At 40.0% G+C, this 15,789-nt stretch overlaps 1 protein-coding gene across 1 annotated transcript in view; it reads left to right on the forward strand.

Annotated features, from left to right (window-relative positions):
* The window catches only part of DNAH11 (dynein axonemal heavy chain 11), a 308,320-nt gene that overhangs the window by 189,679 nt on the left and 102,852 nt on the right, over nucleotides 1-15,789 (forward strand). Inside the window, exons 55-56 of the mRNA XM_075062396.1 lie at nucleotides 5,792-5,953; nucleotides 15,316-15,549. Of these exons, the coding sequence (XP_074918497.1) occupies nucleotides 5,792-5,953; nucleotides 15,316-15,549 (396 nt within the window). The remainder of the gene's footprint in view (nucleotides 1-5,791; nucleotides 5,954-15,315; nucleotides 15,550-15,789) is intronic.

The raw sequence follows: 15,789 nt of genomic DNA on the forward strand, positions 1-15,789 counted from the left end.
GTGGATCTGATCGGCTGTATGGGGAGACATATCTCCGACGGTCCATGCTGGAGCTCTTTTTGGATTTGGGGACCTGCACGCCACCCGTGCTGATGCAGAGCTCCATGCTGGGGAACACAGGAAATTATTCAAAAAGTTCGTGGGGCTTTTCTGTTTTAACCTGCCCACGTGTCCGAGTTCAGATTGCTGTCCAGAGCGGTCAGTGGTCACATGTGGGATACCTCCTGGAGCCAATAATGTCCGATTTCCATCCACACTAACAGTATTCTGAAGTAATACTATCGATTTTAGCGTTACTCCTCTCGTTTTGTAGGAGTACAGAAATCGATTTAAAGAGCACTGTAGTGTGGACGGGTACAGCGTTAAATCGATTTAACGCTGTTAAAATCGATTTAACGGCATAGTGTGGACCAGGCCTCTGTCTCATGAACATCAAATTCATAGGCAATTTTTTTTAAGAAGAGAGGAAAAAAGCTGTGAATTCTTGTATATCTCCTCAATTTTTTCTTCTCCCTTCCCTCCCTTTCCTTTCTCTTCCCTTTGTATCCCTCTGATTGGTCCTATGATTTCATTATTTTTAAAAGGCTTTTTTAAAAACCTGCTTTCAAAATGCCTCTTACCTTGCCACCGTTTTGCAGGTCTCCCACTGTGCAAATTACCATTTCTGGAGACAACAACAGGGAGTATCTATTCACTTCGCACAGACTGCAAAGTAGAGATGTTGTTCCATAGGAGACATAAAATTCATGAGTTAACATGCTGGCAGATATCTGTATGTACTTATGATTATAGCTGGATGATCCTCCTCCTCCTCCCTACCTCCTTTCCTGAGATTTTCAGTGTAAACACAGACTAATAAGATATAAAAAGGAATACATTAAGTATTTCAATCAATTCCTGTACCTCAAGCTTAATGAAGGTAAAAACATCTCTTTACTATTCAGCATTTTACTAAAGTCAACACTATAGATTAAGATCCTGTTTCCTTTGTGATCACTGCTCATCTTGTACCCTAGTTAGGTCTGGGAGGAGTATCTGGACTTCAGATTAAATCTGGGCAAATTTTTTTTTGGATAAAACACAAAAATGTGCGTTTTCTGGGGTATGAAACTATTAGTTGTATTTGCCCAATTTTGTTGAATTGTTTTAACTGGAAAAATATTTGAAATTGTCTAAACATTTTGTTCCCACTTTGATTCAAAATGGCATTTCAATTTTAAATACGGCCAGTTAAGAAAAGAAAAACCACTCAAAAATGGCTAAAATGAATTAAAAAAACCTGAAAAAATTGTTTTGGGATGACTCAAAATGTTCTGGTTTTTTCTAGTTTTCAATTCATCAAAAAAGTTTCTAAAAAATTGGTTCAGTTCAAATTGAACAGGATTTTTTCCCTGTATTTTTCAGTTTGATCCCAGAACTGAAAATCCATTATTTGTTCAGCTCTACTCCAAATTCAAGGAGTCAAAGCACACAGTGTACCTGTTTGAGCCACAGCATTAGAAGTGCAAAAGGCAGTCATTTGGGGCATAGACAAAGAAGGTTTTATAGAAGGATAGAAAGAAAAAAACATGTATGAAAACTGTGGAAAGGCTGAGACAGCGCATTGAAAATATTTGCTTAAAAATCAAACATGTAAGGTAAAAGTAAAAAAGCAAAATGCCAGGATAAGAATGACAAAATTGTTCTATTTGGAGCTTCAAAACAACTCTGCTATTAAAGTGGGAGGCTGACATCAGTTTTGCTTATGTTGGTATAAATCCTAACAACTTTTGCTAAGGTTACAGTTGTTTCAGCCAGTTCCCCTCTTCTCCTCCATGACTGTTCATTCCTCACTTTTCCCACATCCTGTCTCCTTAGTTATCTTCATCATTTGCTGTAGAAATTAGCTCTGAAAAGCTTTTGAATTCTGGGGCCCTTGCCTACTGGTCACCAAAATAAGCACTGGTGTCAGTTTGTTGGCTACATCAGAGCAAATGCAAGAACACATTACTAGAATGTAAATTTTAAAATCTCAAAAAGTTGTGTGTGTGAGGACTGAAAAGCAGGTGGGATGTGTAGATAATTCACTAAATCCACAATTTTATATGCTAAGAGAAAGTTAAAAGAAAGCATAAAAAAATACAGTACCTTGTAGATACTCATGAGTTATTTTGGGGTGGAAAAATCGAGTAAGCTTACGTAGAAAAGCATTTGCACCCCAAAAGTGCAATATTAATAATAATTCCACAGGTTTAATTAAATAGGTCATCAAAAGTAATTATTATACCATAAAAGTCATTGTGCCTAACATTTTAAAAAGGAAAGAAACTACTGATTGGAATGGAAGACTGAGAAACTGTTAAATTGTGAGTTGCTCCTTGCTTAGCAGTGTGTGCAAGACTTTGGATTTTGATTGTCCTTGCATCAAAGGTACTCAGAAAGCTGGGTATGAAATCTACATGAATGTGAGGAACAGAGGCTTGGTCTACACTACAGCATTAGGTTGACATAAGGCAGCTTATATCGTCCTAATTATGTCAGTGTACACACTACAGACTTGCTCCTGCTAGGCTGTCCCAACGATCTCGGTTCCCCACCTGGAGCAGGGCTGCACCTGCCTGGCTCCCCAGTCCCAGCCAGGCTGTTGCCCGGACTCCTGGCTCCCCATTCCCTGCTGGGAGCCCAGCTGCATTGAAGCTCCCTGCTTCGCACTGGGAACATACAGCCACTCAACAGCGAGCCCGAGAGTCCCAGCAGCCTGACATGGAGCGGGGAGCTGAAAGCTGCCCTGGTGGCCGATATGCTGCCTGCGGGGAGCAAGCTGCTCCTCCTCTGGGCTCCCAGCAGGGAGCGGAAGGCCGGGAGACTTGGTGCAGCCAAAGTCTCAGCAGGGAATGGGGAGCCTGGAGCCCTGTGGCAGCCTGTTGGGGAGACAGGAGATGGGGGGCTCTCAGCCCCCCACATTTCCCCTCTTCAGTAGGTGGAAGTTCTCCTGGTGAGGATGCACACGACTGACAGAAGAAGGGCAGTGTGGACATGAACCACTGCAGTAGCTGTAAATTGACCTAACATAAGTTGACTTACATTTTTAGTGTAGACGTACCCTTAGTTAGGTGGGAAAGAAGTAACAGCTTCATGAAACTCCAAGATAGAAAGGGAACACGTGCAAAAGTGTAATAATTACAACTTGGTGTTACAGTTGAACCGAGTGGTTGCAGAGAAGAAGGAGGGCAGTATGGAGGAGGGGGAACCTATTTGAAGATCACAGAGGAGGAGGGGCATGAAAAAGTTCAGATAATCATCCATACTTTTGAGATTCTCTAACAGAACCTCATATCCTATTTTTGTTCACTCAGCTCTGGTTCAAAGCTTATTATTACTGACACATTCTCAAGTGCTATCCAGAATAAATGTACAAGTGAGTTATGGGTAGTGGAATTTGAGGTAAATATGAGGGGGTGTTCCCTCTATCTGTGTATAAACTAGATCAGCTAGGGAAAACAGAGTGTTTACAGCAAATCAGATCTCCATTATAACATGAAATAGACATTCCTCCCCCCCCCCCATGCCACACAAAGAAATAAACACACTGAGATCATAGCTAAAGGGAAGTGAAGCATTGTGCAAAGCATGATGGAAATTGAATTGCTATATGTGAGCACAATTAATTAGGAGTAAAAAAAAGGGAGGAGGGGTAAATGGAATAAAAAATGGTGAGGGATACAGTGGAAAACTGAGACCGTGATCCCAAATGCATGGATTTGGGGCCTTAGTTTTGTTTTTATATGTAGGATTTTCCCCAGTAACAGCTCCAGTTGCCCTCTTACTAGCTCAGCTAGTATTTTCATGTTGACAGTTGTCCGTCTTCTTTACATCTCCTTTTCCTCCTCTCCCACCACTTTCTTCTCCTCCCTCTCCCCGCATCTACATAATGATTTCCAAAAGGACTGTTGAAATTATGCTCTTTATGCTAATCTCTGGCCAGTAGCGTTTCCCTCTGAGAACAATGCCAGCAGTTGTGTGAAGCTGTCAATGATCACACAGCCCTGCTTCTGGAGCCAGCACCAGCCGGAGGAAGCACCACTTTGCCCCTACACCAGTAATTGTGAATTCAACAACAATTTCCTTATCCCATTGGTAAAAAGGGAAATTCCCATAACCATGTACTGATTTCAAGCCCTTCAAAGCTAGAACAGACCAATGGCAAAGTGACAAAAGCCACATGGGGGGGTCGTGTTGCAACAGGCTCTGGAGGTGCCAGTCAGTGATGAGAATCTCTTTGTATGAGGCCTGGCAAACAGGTATAAGAAAAAGACAATCCTTGTCCCAAAGACTTTACAATCTGAGCATAATCTTCATTATTTGAATGGTAGATTTCCCAGGGAAAGGTGATTACTGTTGGAATTTATTCACCTTTGCCCGTAAGTACAGATTGATTGCAACAAATTGTCCATATGGTCATTACTCCCACATGGAAGAATTTTTAGAAAACTGTTCTGCAGTAGCTAGCCTTCGGTATTTTTTTATAGTGCAGCCACTCATCCCAACTTGTCTTTCTTTCCCCTCCTCTCCCAAGGGTCCCTCTCTGCCAAATGTTGTTCCTGACCAATCCCCTCTATTTTTCATCCTTTCTTGACTTCTCTTATTTCACCCCTCTGTTCCCCCCCACACACCCCACCTTTCTTTATCTCTCTGCTTTTCTTCCTTTTCAGCTGACCTCACTTTGCTTCTTGACAATTTTCTTTGAATACATTATAACGGCAGTGACAGATGACTAAAGAGGCAGAATAAACCTATCATCTATCTAAAGTGCTCCACCAGTCTCTGTCCTGGCTTCTGCAGTTATTAGGAATGATTATAATCAATTCTGGATGTTGTACAGTTTTAGTGAAAGTGCTATTTGGGTATTTTTCCACTGGCATTAATAGTATTAAGATACTTACTCAAACAGATATTGATACCACATGATTTGAAATATTCCTAAATAATAAGAGAAACAATGCATCTCATCTTAGGAGAGTAGAAATGGGCAAAAAAACACTCCTTCCCACTTTCGACAATCTAATGCTTGACATTCAGTTAATTATCTTAAATCAAACATAACGGCCTAAAAAGATGTTAAGTACAGTAACTATCTCCTTCACCAGCTTCCCTGGAGTAGCTTTTGCAAGACACTGATATCAACAAATCAGTCTCATCACAGTATTAATTATTATTATTTATTTCATATTTTATTTCATATTTTATTTATTTTAATTTTTTCTTTAATTTATTTTTATTATTTTATTATTATTTTTTACTTAGATATTTTAGCCTGATTTGGAAGCTGTATTCTGCTTTCCAGAAAGAATAATCATTGGAAATGCATGTACAAACTATGAGCCCTTTTCTTTTTTCAGATGCCTTTTGAGCTTGCAGGGAGATATTGAACCAGTATTAGATATTACTTTAACCTACTTAGACTGTTAGATTGGCTATCTGACCAGTGAACTCTAGCTGTCTCTGTGTTGACAAAATTTTACAGTCACATTACTGATTTTAATGTACATCAGGCTAAGTAACTGCTACTAGCTTGGGGAGGAAGGAGAAAGAGGCAGGCATTGTTTGTATAACGTACAATATAGTGAGTAAAACTTATTTGCATCAGGTAAAATTGTAGTTTGCGTAAGTTCATTAGCTGCTAGGCTGATTGGAATTTCAGCTGTGAACTCACTTGCAATGGCTCATTGCCATGGTTCACTACATTCCTTTCTTTAATCGCCTCAACTTGCCTTGTAATTCTTTGCTCTCTTTTCCCTCCTCATCTCTGCAGATCATTTTGTGTTTCTCTCCAGTTGGTTCCACGCTGAGAGTTAGAGCTCGGAAGTTCCCAGCCATAGTTAACTGCACAGCTATTGACTGGTTTCATGAGTGGCCGCAGGAGGCCCTGCACTCCATCAGCAGGAGGTTCATTGAGGAGACAGAGGTGATTGAGGTACAGAGTTTCAAGCTCGTCAATCAGACGAGAAAGCAACACAGATCCCTGAAAGATCAATAATTGAATGTGCTGGAAAAACCATTTCTTTTTTATTCCTTTTGCATATTCATTGTCTTTTAAGATTATAAAGCTTACCCCAGCTACTGACTTCATTTCTATGACATGGGGTCATGGGAGGGGGAGGGAGACGGAAACAGTGCTGAGAGTGCATGGCTTATCTTCCCCAAAATTTCCCTGGATGTTGGGCTTTTGGAAATCCACGGACATGAGAATGCCCCAGACCACGGGATAGATTTAACCTTGTCAGTATAATTTGAGGTGTTCACTAGCACAGTAATAGATGAGGAGCAAACGTTTGCAGTCAACAACCCAGATTGTTACCTCAGCAGAGCTACATGTTTTCCATTCACTGAAGTTCTGAACAGGTTGAAATCTTCCCAGCAGCTACACGCACAATGCAGCCAGCAGTTTAAAATCTGGGGACTGAGTTATTTCCTCCCCTTGCACTGGAATCTGAAACTTGACCCACCCCAAAAAATCACATGACAATATGTTTCCTTTTAGGCTTTCAGTGTGTAAAAAAAAAAAACCCAAACGTTGCTCCTGTGATGGGCAGTGAGGCTTTTAAACAGCCTGGCAACATCTTTCCAATTGCATTTTTAGTCCCATATTGTCTTGGGGCAGTATGAAGAAAGAAGAAAGCTACTCATTAGAAGACTTTTAAAGGACATTGACCTCCTTCTCTCAAGGATGTCCCTCTTTCAGCCTGATAGGGATGTGAAGGTATATAACTGATGATGCAGCTGGCATCATTACTGATGCTGATGGCAGAAATTGATGTGACAGCATAGATAACCCAGTTGCTGATATTACAGTGCTTGCTATTATATAGTTCACATTAAGCCAGAAAAGATGTTTAACCTCTTTCAACAACTCTGAAAATATTCCTCTGTAAATTTTGCATCCTAGGATTTTGGGAAGACCATAGATGTTCTCCCTTTTCTCAATGGCGGGTTCTGAGTTGTTTTTCTAAAGTAGTGTGTAAGTGAATATGGTGGCTGTGAAGGAGAGGGGCTTTTAGCAGAGGCTGGTGTGCCAGCTTCTATATGCAATGGTGGCTGGATTCTAACTTTTAATAGATGCCTTACTAGTCTGGTATTCAATTTCCTTTGGACAGAGACTGCCATGGGTATGATACCAGCTTGTGCAGTGGTTTTGTGATGCAGACAACTATTTTCACTAATGCCAATTTGAACTCTGATCTCCAGATGTGAAAAGTTGGTGCATTAGTCCCTCACATGTATCTATTTTTAAAAGTTAGAATCTAATGTGTGTAGAAATGTAATGCAAAGAGGATGCTAATACACGGTTTCATTTACAAGCAAGAAAGATGTAGGGAAATTGTTGGTTTTGGTTCAGTGGCAATTAGTGTGTAGCAATTCTGACTTTCAGGGGATCTTACATCTGTTTTCGGACCATCTAGTGATATATGAGATTTGTAGAGATCAGAAGCACAGGATTTCAAGAGTGCAGATGAAGAGCCTAGCATCTCAAGTCAACTATCCCCTGGCATTAAGGAGTACCCCATAGGGAGAGTTTCCAGGCAACTGAATGTTGTGGGGATGGAACTGAAGGTCTGGCAGTGGCAATAGGCAAGATACCTCTTAGAAAAGAGCTTGCAGAACTTAATGCCACCAGTTATACGTAATAAGGACTGGGACTTTGGGAAAAGAAAGAAACAATAAATTTTGTGCTGGATTAATATATTTTCTGTTACTGATAAACCTCTGATTTCTGTGTTATTAGTTATTAGACTTTAGTTATTAGTTGAAAAGCCTGAATAGGGAATAAAATTTTAATGTGAAGGAGACTGCCACATTTGCAGCATTTGTACTCCGTTCACAAGGAAAAAATACAGAATCAATAAAGAATAAAGTAAAGATGGGATGGAGAGGCCTCCTTGGTGATCTTTACATCCTGGTAGCAGAGAGATTTTGCATCCTTTACCTCCTGTGCCATTGACAGTGATCAGTGCCAGGCAAGCTGTGATATGAAGAGTGATCAATGACATCTACTGGTTGTGGAGAGACTTGCTTCACTTCTTATCTCAGTGTCTCGCATCAATGTTTGCTGTAGCTCACTCTACAATGGTGTACTGATGCCTCCTATAGGATTCTAAGAGTAAGAGAGAGAGACTTAGAAATCCTTACTGTTTTGATATAAACAGCCTAACTTTGCCTTGTAAAGAGATTTTGGTGTTAGGGCACCTAAATTTTTTTTTTTTTTTTTGCTGTTTTATCAACTTACATGTTCCTGTTTAGTTTAAAGGAGAAATGAGGATAATGTGCAGAAGAGAGAGCATGTTTATGGTGCACTTTCTTTTGTCTAAAGGTTAAACATATTTATTTTGATTTGAATGAATACAAATTTGATCACTTCCTTAATAAATTTTAATCCACTCCATTAAGAACACAACATGTCATCGCAATTTAGGTGGTTAATATTAATGGACCCTTTGTTAAGAATAATGTTTTTACATGGTGCAAAGTACCTGCTTTGGACATCTGGAAATAATTCATTAACAGGAGGAAATATGTATGTGCATATGTGATTCTCTTCTGTACACAGGCACAAATGAGTGGATAACTGCCCCTTAAGAAATATTTTTCCTGGTCAGCCTAATAATGAAATAAATGGCAATTGACCCAATAGACAAAATAATTTGACATTTTGTCATCATCAGACATTTATTTTAGGACTCAGTCTCAGCACGCTCTCTTCTCAGAGTAGCATTTGATGGCCGAGACAGTGCAGATAATGTCAGTGGGTATGTAAAGCCAATTAGAAGACTAACATGATCAAACAAAGTATTAAAAAAACAGCAAGGGGGGTCGGGAGTGGAAGGGGCAGGGCAGACTTGGAACAGAAGGACAGAGCAGCTATAACAGCTGTCTTTGTGAAAAAACATAACTAGGGAGACAGAAGAGAAGCAGAAATGAATCGGAAAGGGGCAGGTGAGGTGAGTAGCAAAGAGCGAAGCTGAGGAGGAGTGGAAAGTATTGCGAAGAGGGAAAGATCAGAGAGTAATGGGGAGCGAAGCATGGGCCAGGAGAGTGGCAGAGGTGTATTAGGGAAGCAGGGTAGGAGAAGATCACCCTGAAGAACAGAGAGAGCCATAGCTGGTATGTGGCTGCCTCTGTCAGCTGAAAGGGGATTTAAGTGGGTGAGTTCTTCCTTTTTTTCATTTGTAGTGCTGCTGTGTTTCATGGGTAGTTCAATTTGCTTCATTTTAGATGTTTAGTTATCCCATTATTGCCTCTTATCAGAGAAGGCTTGTTAGCCACAGCTCACCTTTGTCCATACTGTTGGCATGTATTATGATCATGCCATCCAGTAACTTGGGAGGATGAATGCCAGATCTACAATTAAGCTCTTGGTTATTGGTATAACCTACACTCAACTTTTAATTGTCCCAAACCTGTGTTTTAAGAAAACCGAAGTAATTACAAGAGGTTTTAATTTGAGGCAGGTTTTGAAACTGTGCTTTGAAAGAAAGAAATCCCTACAAATAAAATAGTACAGCTAAGTGTGACCCCTTTAAAAATAAACCTCCGAGTTCAATGCCAACTCTCTTGTGGTGAAATGAAACAAGAAATTCAGGCCGATGGAGAGTAACTGGATTTTGGGGTAGTTTAGGGTTCAGCATTTAGGCAGCATCTACAGGTTAAGAGAGAAAACAAGCTTTCTCCCCACCTCTAGAGTGAAATCCTAGCCCCACTGGAGCGCATAGGAGTTTGAAACTAAAAGCAAACTGGGCCAGAGTTTTACACCTATTGTTTAAGTCTCACACTGCATTTTGGGACTGGGTGGGGGGAAGTACTGGCAACATCCCAAAGCTTCATTCTCATTAGTTACTAGAATCTCTGGATGCAACTAGACAATGGTTATTACAAATCATCATGTTCAATGGGACTGAAAGTGTAATCAAAGAACTTCATTTGGACTAACAAAGGACTTACAATCACTCTTCTGCAAAACCCACATCGATTTTCAGTAAACTCCTTTTTGCTTTATTTTTGAATCATGTGTTTAAAAAACTCAGCTATTTGACTGATCCTATCAGCAGGATTTCACCAGACCCACACGCAGTTCTTCCTCGTCTTACTTCCTGTGGAAGGGCTAGAAATACCCAGAAAAGACACAAAATAGAATAGATGAAGATCAGTGGAGTGGTAAATGATGATGAGAATAGGACAGTCATGCAGAGCAATCTAGATCACTTGGTAAACTGGGACCATACAAATAAAACCTTTAATACAACCAAATACAAAGTTATAATCTAGGAACAAGTACTGCGGGCCATATCTACCGAATGAGGGCCTTTATTATGGAAAGCTGTGACTATGAAAATCGTCTAGGGATCATAATAGAAAAGAAACTGAACGTGAGCTCCCAGTGGGCTGCTATGGCAAAAGGGGCTAATGTGATCTTAGGATGTATAAACAGGGGAGTAGAGAGCAGGAGTGTGGGGGTGGGGAGTGGCGGGTGTTTGCCTCTGCATATGGCACTGTTGAGATTAATAGTGGAATACTTCATACAATTCTGATCGCGTTTTTAAAAGGATGTTGAAAAATTGGAGAGGGTGCAGAAAAGAGCCACAAAAAGGATTCCAGGGCTGGAAAAAATGCCTTAAAGTGAGAGACTTAAGGAGCTCAATCTGTTTTGTTTATCAAAAAGAAGATTGAGAGGCATCTTGATTTACAATGTTGTTGTTCTGTTTAAGAGAAAATACTGGTACTGTAGGGCTCTTTAATCAGGTGGAGAAAGGTATAACAATAATCCAATGGCTGGAAGCTGAAGGAGAAACGTTTAAATTGTAAACAAGGCACATGTTTTTAACAGTGAAGGTGATTAACCATTGGAAAAAACTACCAAGGGAATTTGGTGGATGTCTTCAAATCAAAACTGGGTGTCTTTCTGGAAGATATGTTTGACTAAAGCCTAAACAAGTTAATGGGCTCAATGATGGGTGTCTGAGTGAAGCTTAATGGCCTGCGATTATACAGCAACTGAGTAGTTGATCTAGTGATCCCTCTGGCCTTAAACTATGAATCTATTAACAAAGTGTGCCACTGAGAAAAGCAAGTGACTTGCCTTACTCAACAGCATCCTCTCCAGCTGTAGGAGTCTCACTGGAAGGGTACTGGTGTAGCGAGGAAGAGAAAAAGAGCTTAAAGTTGAGAGAGACTGGGGAGGAAATGGAGAGCATCAGAGTAGAAGTCAAGTTGGTTCTGGTGGGTTTTTTAAATATTTTACAACAAAAACTCAAATTGATTAACATGTAGCCAGGCAAAAAGAGAGAACCCCAAGTAGAGATGCTGAGATTTAAATGCCATATATTGGGTGTCTAGGGTTAACACTCTATTATGAAACTTTGATTGGGGCTGAAATAATGCTTTAATGAAATAAACAAAGTGTGTTTTCTGAGGTATTAGCCCGGTCTGTCTAATCTTAGTATGCCATATAAATCTCCACATCCCACAACTCACTGTATTTTCATATATCAACTGGAAACATAAAATAAGGGGATCCACAATTAACCTCGCTTTCCTCAAACAAACAAAAAAAACCCTTCCCACTCCTTTGAAGTTATTCTGCTGTGGTCTCTTGCACTGTAGTGCTGGAGGCTTGGTGCTAAGCTGTGCACTTCATTTAAGAAAATTTGTCATTCTACCCCTGGAGGTGCTATATCTTGCATAAGATATAGTGAAATCCAACATAATATGACATAATGACAGCTTGAAATATCTTTCCTTCCTGGCTCCCAATACTAACAATGGGTAGGTTTCCCTCCCTGTTTTGATAACTGCCTAAATTACACAATCAAGAGGTTCAGTAGCATCAGTCATTTCTGCTATTGCTTAGTGCATTATCGGCTAACGGAACTTGTTGGCAAAAGCTGAGATCCGTAGTCAGAAGGTAGAATAGCTGGTTTAGTAATGACTAGTTTAGAAAAGCAATAAATAGCCTTCCTTATTCAGACAAAAGTCTTCTTAACTCCAGTAGTGTCCCAGAGCGGATACAGGATTGTCTGAGCTCTTGTATGCACAAAAGCCAGTATGCCGAGATCTAAAATAAAGTGATTTCCTTGGTGCATCGGAACTAAAAAAAGGCTTTGCCTTTGTATCTAGTTTATAACAAAATACAAACTCCCTCTTCCCCCAGTTCTCATTAGGAATATTGAATATCGCTGATTCAGAACTTGGTAATCTTGGTTATTGGCTTGTTGCTATTTTATACTTCCTAGTGATCAGCAGTTAAGTAAAAAATTGAAAGTATCAACTAGTTTTTACATAAAGAAGGCCAAACTAGCAATAATAATTTTCTTTGCCTACATCTCTGAATGGGCTTATACTGAAAAATGCAATGTAGCATTAAAAAAAGGAGAGAGATAAATGAATGGCAGAATAAATAATTTATGCTAATGAAATTACTGCAATTAGTAGTTCCACAATGACCCTTTTAAAAGCCACAGCTGTTAATGTCAGGAAGTGCTGTCACTGCTGACCTTATCATAAGAGAATGTGACAAATTGAAAATGCAGGGAAGACCAATCATCAAAGAGGTCTGTTCGGGAACGATTAGAGTTTTCTGAAAAACAGTGTGAATTACAACCAGCTGCTCTCTGGCTCGGCATATCTCCCATGCTGTGCCATTTTGTTAAGCTTGATAACAATAGTTATTTTGCCCCATTGAGACAAGTTGTCTCAGGCCACTTGCAGCTCTACCGGAACCCACTTCTTCCCTCACTGATTTACAAATGAAACTGTTGTTAAAGAGTGCTTTTCAGGACTACTGAGTAGAGACCTCTCATAAGCATCATGATTGGGTAGGGGCCAGTTACTCTGTAAGAAGGTTGCCCTTGGCTAGGATGGATATCTGTACTGCAATGTTTGTGTGTATAATAGACATTTAAAAGTAAAAGACTGGAACAGATTTCTGCTTGTGATCAAATGTGCATAAAATATCTTTGTTCATTTCCTTGATTTAAGAAACAGATTTCTGTATTTTATTTTATATTAGCTGGGTTATGCTACCTTTGCTCCAACAAAGGATGTGTGGAGACTCTTATTTATTGTTTTAAAGACAATTTATTTAAACTTTCCATATATGCAGTCATTCTGTATTTGGTTCCTGCTTCTGATTTCTGTTATCACAATCACAGGTGAAACTGTTTGGCTTTTTTTAAGCTAGCTTTTAAAGCCACAAAATATAATGAGGCTTCTCACTGAGAAAAATTGTAAGTCTGTCTACACCAACCTGATTGTAATATTAATGATGTAGGTTTGAAATGTTTAACTGCATCAGCAACCACTCATGAGCAATTTTCCAAAAGATCTCTAAGCATTATTGACAATGCTTTGGTAAATTATGTGTGACTTGCCTAAGAGTTGGTGTAGCTCATTTAATTCATATTAATTGATTTTTAGGCTTCCCTTGATTAATTGAACTGGGTTCGTCTTGTACAGAATGCAATAAATAATCATTAAAATGAGGGAGATGTGACTCCACAGATTATAAAGTTAAGTACATTAGAAGTCATATAGGACAAAATGGAAAAATCAAGTTTAACCCAAGAAGTACTTTCCCAAGCTCAAAGTTCTACAGAACATATATGCATACATGGTAGTGACTCTGATATTCTTAGACTTGTATTTTTTTTTTAAAAGCCCAAAACATTTCTCATAGAAAATGAGCTTTTCATTCCAAGCTTTATCCAGTGAATAATGCTCCAGATCAAAGCCCTAGGGTAGCATATTTTATCTGTTGGGAATTTTGGAATAAAAATAATTTAAAGATATGCACTTGGAACGCTCCTTGTCCTGTCCCTTCCTGTCCTCCTCACTTAACTCAAGCCAAGTGGATGAAGACAGAGTTTCACTTTTGTCAATATTTTGTGCTTGGCATGGGACTACGTTAGTAAATATTATCCCTTTCAAGAGCTTTAAATATGCTTTGCCTGCTTTGATTATCATGTAGTATATTGGAAGAGGTATACATTCTAAAGGATCATAAAGTAGGATTGTCAAATAAAAACTATAGGAAAGAAGTTATGAAGAAATGCTCCACTGGAGTACAATATACATACATCAGCGGCTCTCAAACGGTGGGTCGGGACCGCAAAATGTGTCGCAACCCCATTTTAATGGGGTTGCCAGGGGTAGATTAGACTTGCTTGGGCCTGGGACCAAAGCCTGAGGGCTTCAGCCCTGGGCATCAGGACTCAGGTTACAGGCCCCCTGCCTGGGGCTGAAGTCCTTGGGCTTTGGCTTTTTCCCCCCCTCCCACTCACTGGGGCTCAGGCTGGGTCAGGCTTCAGTCTCCACCTCCTACGGTTGCCTAGTAATTTTTATTGCCCAAAGGGGGTCGCGGTGCAATGAAGTTTGAGAACCCCTGGCATATGCTAAGTAATGGATTAAATGCCTGACCCAATACTCATTGAAGTCCATAGAAAGACTCCCTTTGACTTCAAATGGCATTAGATTGGGCCCAATCCTGTTTTTTTGAAGTCAATGGTGGTATCACCTATTGACTTCAAGTAGGAACTGGATTGGGGATTATGATATATGTGGAATTCTGTGGGGATCAGTGGAACCAGAGCAAGACCATCGTGCACACTTTTTACTTGACCTGAAAATGATTTTTCAGTCAAGAGTTCTAGAAGTGAAATATCAAATTCCTAGCACATTACCTCTACACTTAATAGTACAATGGTAATTAATTATAGATTTTACCATTTTTAGCCTTCTGTTGGTGTTTTTTAAAAATAACTCAAATCAGGGATGCCAGAATGGGGAGCCCGGGGGGCCATGACCCCATCACTTTTTACCAGCTGTAAGGGTGAGCAATGGCAGAAGAGGTGGAGAGGAGCGAGTGGGGGATAGGGTCTTGGAGGAGAAGAGGTGGCACGGGGCGGGGCCTTGGGGAGAAAGGGTGGCACAAGCCATGGGCTCACGGAGCAGGAGTAGAGTAGGACAGGGCCTCGGGGGAAAGGGCGGAGTCTCAAATATATGATGAAATTATACATAGTACTCAACTGCTGTTGCAGTGAAAGTCTTGAGTACCGAGAGAGAATTATTCTAAATTGTAAGAAGATGGGGAGACAGTTTGATTATTTGAATTCTTTGTTTAGTGTACTGAAAGTGTTATGCTTTTGAAATAGAGTTTGAAAATTATTATTGCTGGCGATCCTTCCTTGGATGTGTAACTTTTCCTGAGGTATATAACTGTATTTAACCTTTGAAATATTCCTTTGCCCTGGCATTTAAATTTTGTTTCTGTTCCTTTGATGTTTTCAGCCACATGTTCAGGATTCCATTTGCCTTTTTATGGCCTATGCTCACACCAGTGTCAATGAGATGAGTGCAAAATATTTTCAGAATGAGAGGCGGTACAATTACACCACTCCAAAAAGTTTCCTGGCGCAAATCTCACTTTATAAGATCCTGCTGGAGAAGAAATACAAGGAGATGTCCAAGCGCATGGAACATCTGGTGAATGGCATTCAGAAGTTAAAAACAACTGCTTCGCAGGTAAATTATCTCATGTGAGGAAAGACCTACTCTTGTCGTTCTCTCTCCTCTAAGGAATGCATATTTTTTTCAATCTGACCCAGGCAAAATTTGGTAATCTTGTATTTAAACGTCTCTGCACCTTTTTGGTAGGCTGCTGAGTTCTGGCACTGCTGATTCAGTGCTGTACTAGGGCTTTGAAACTGGATTTTATCTTATGTATTGCCTTTCAAATTCCAGGTACCTGTAGATATCTGTCAA

This window comes from Chelonoidis abingdonii, chromosome 2 (assembly GCF_003597395.2).
Source record: "Chelonoidis abingdonii isolate Lonesome George chromosome 2, CheloAbing_2.0, whole genome shotgun sequence".
Classification (NCBI taxonomy): Eukaryota; Metazoa; Chordata; order Testudines; family Testudinidae; genus Chelonoidis; species Chelonoidis abingdonii.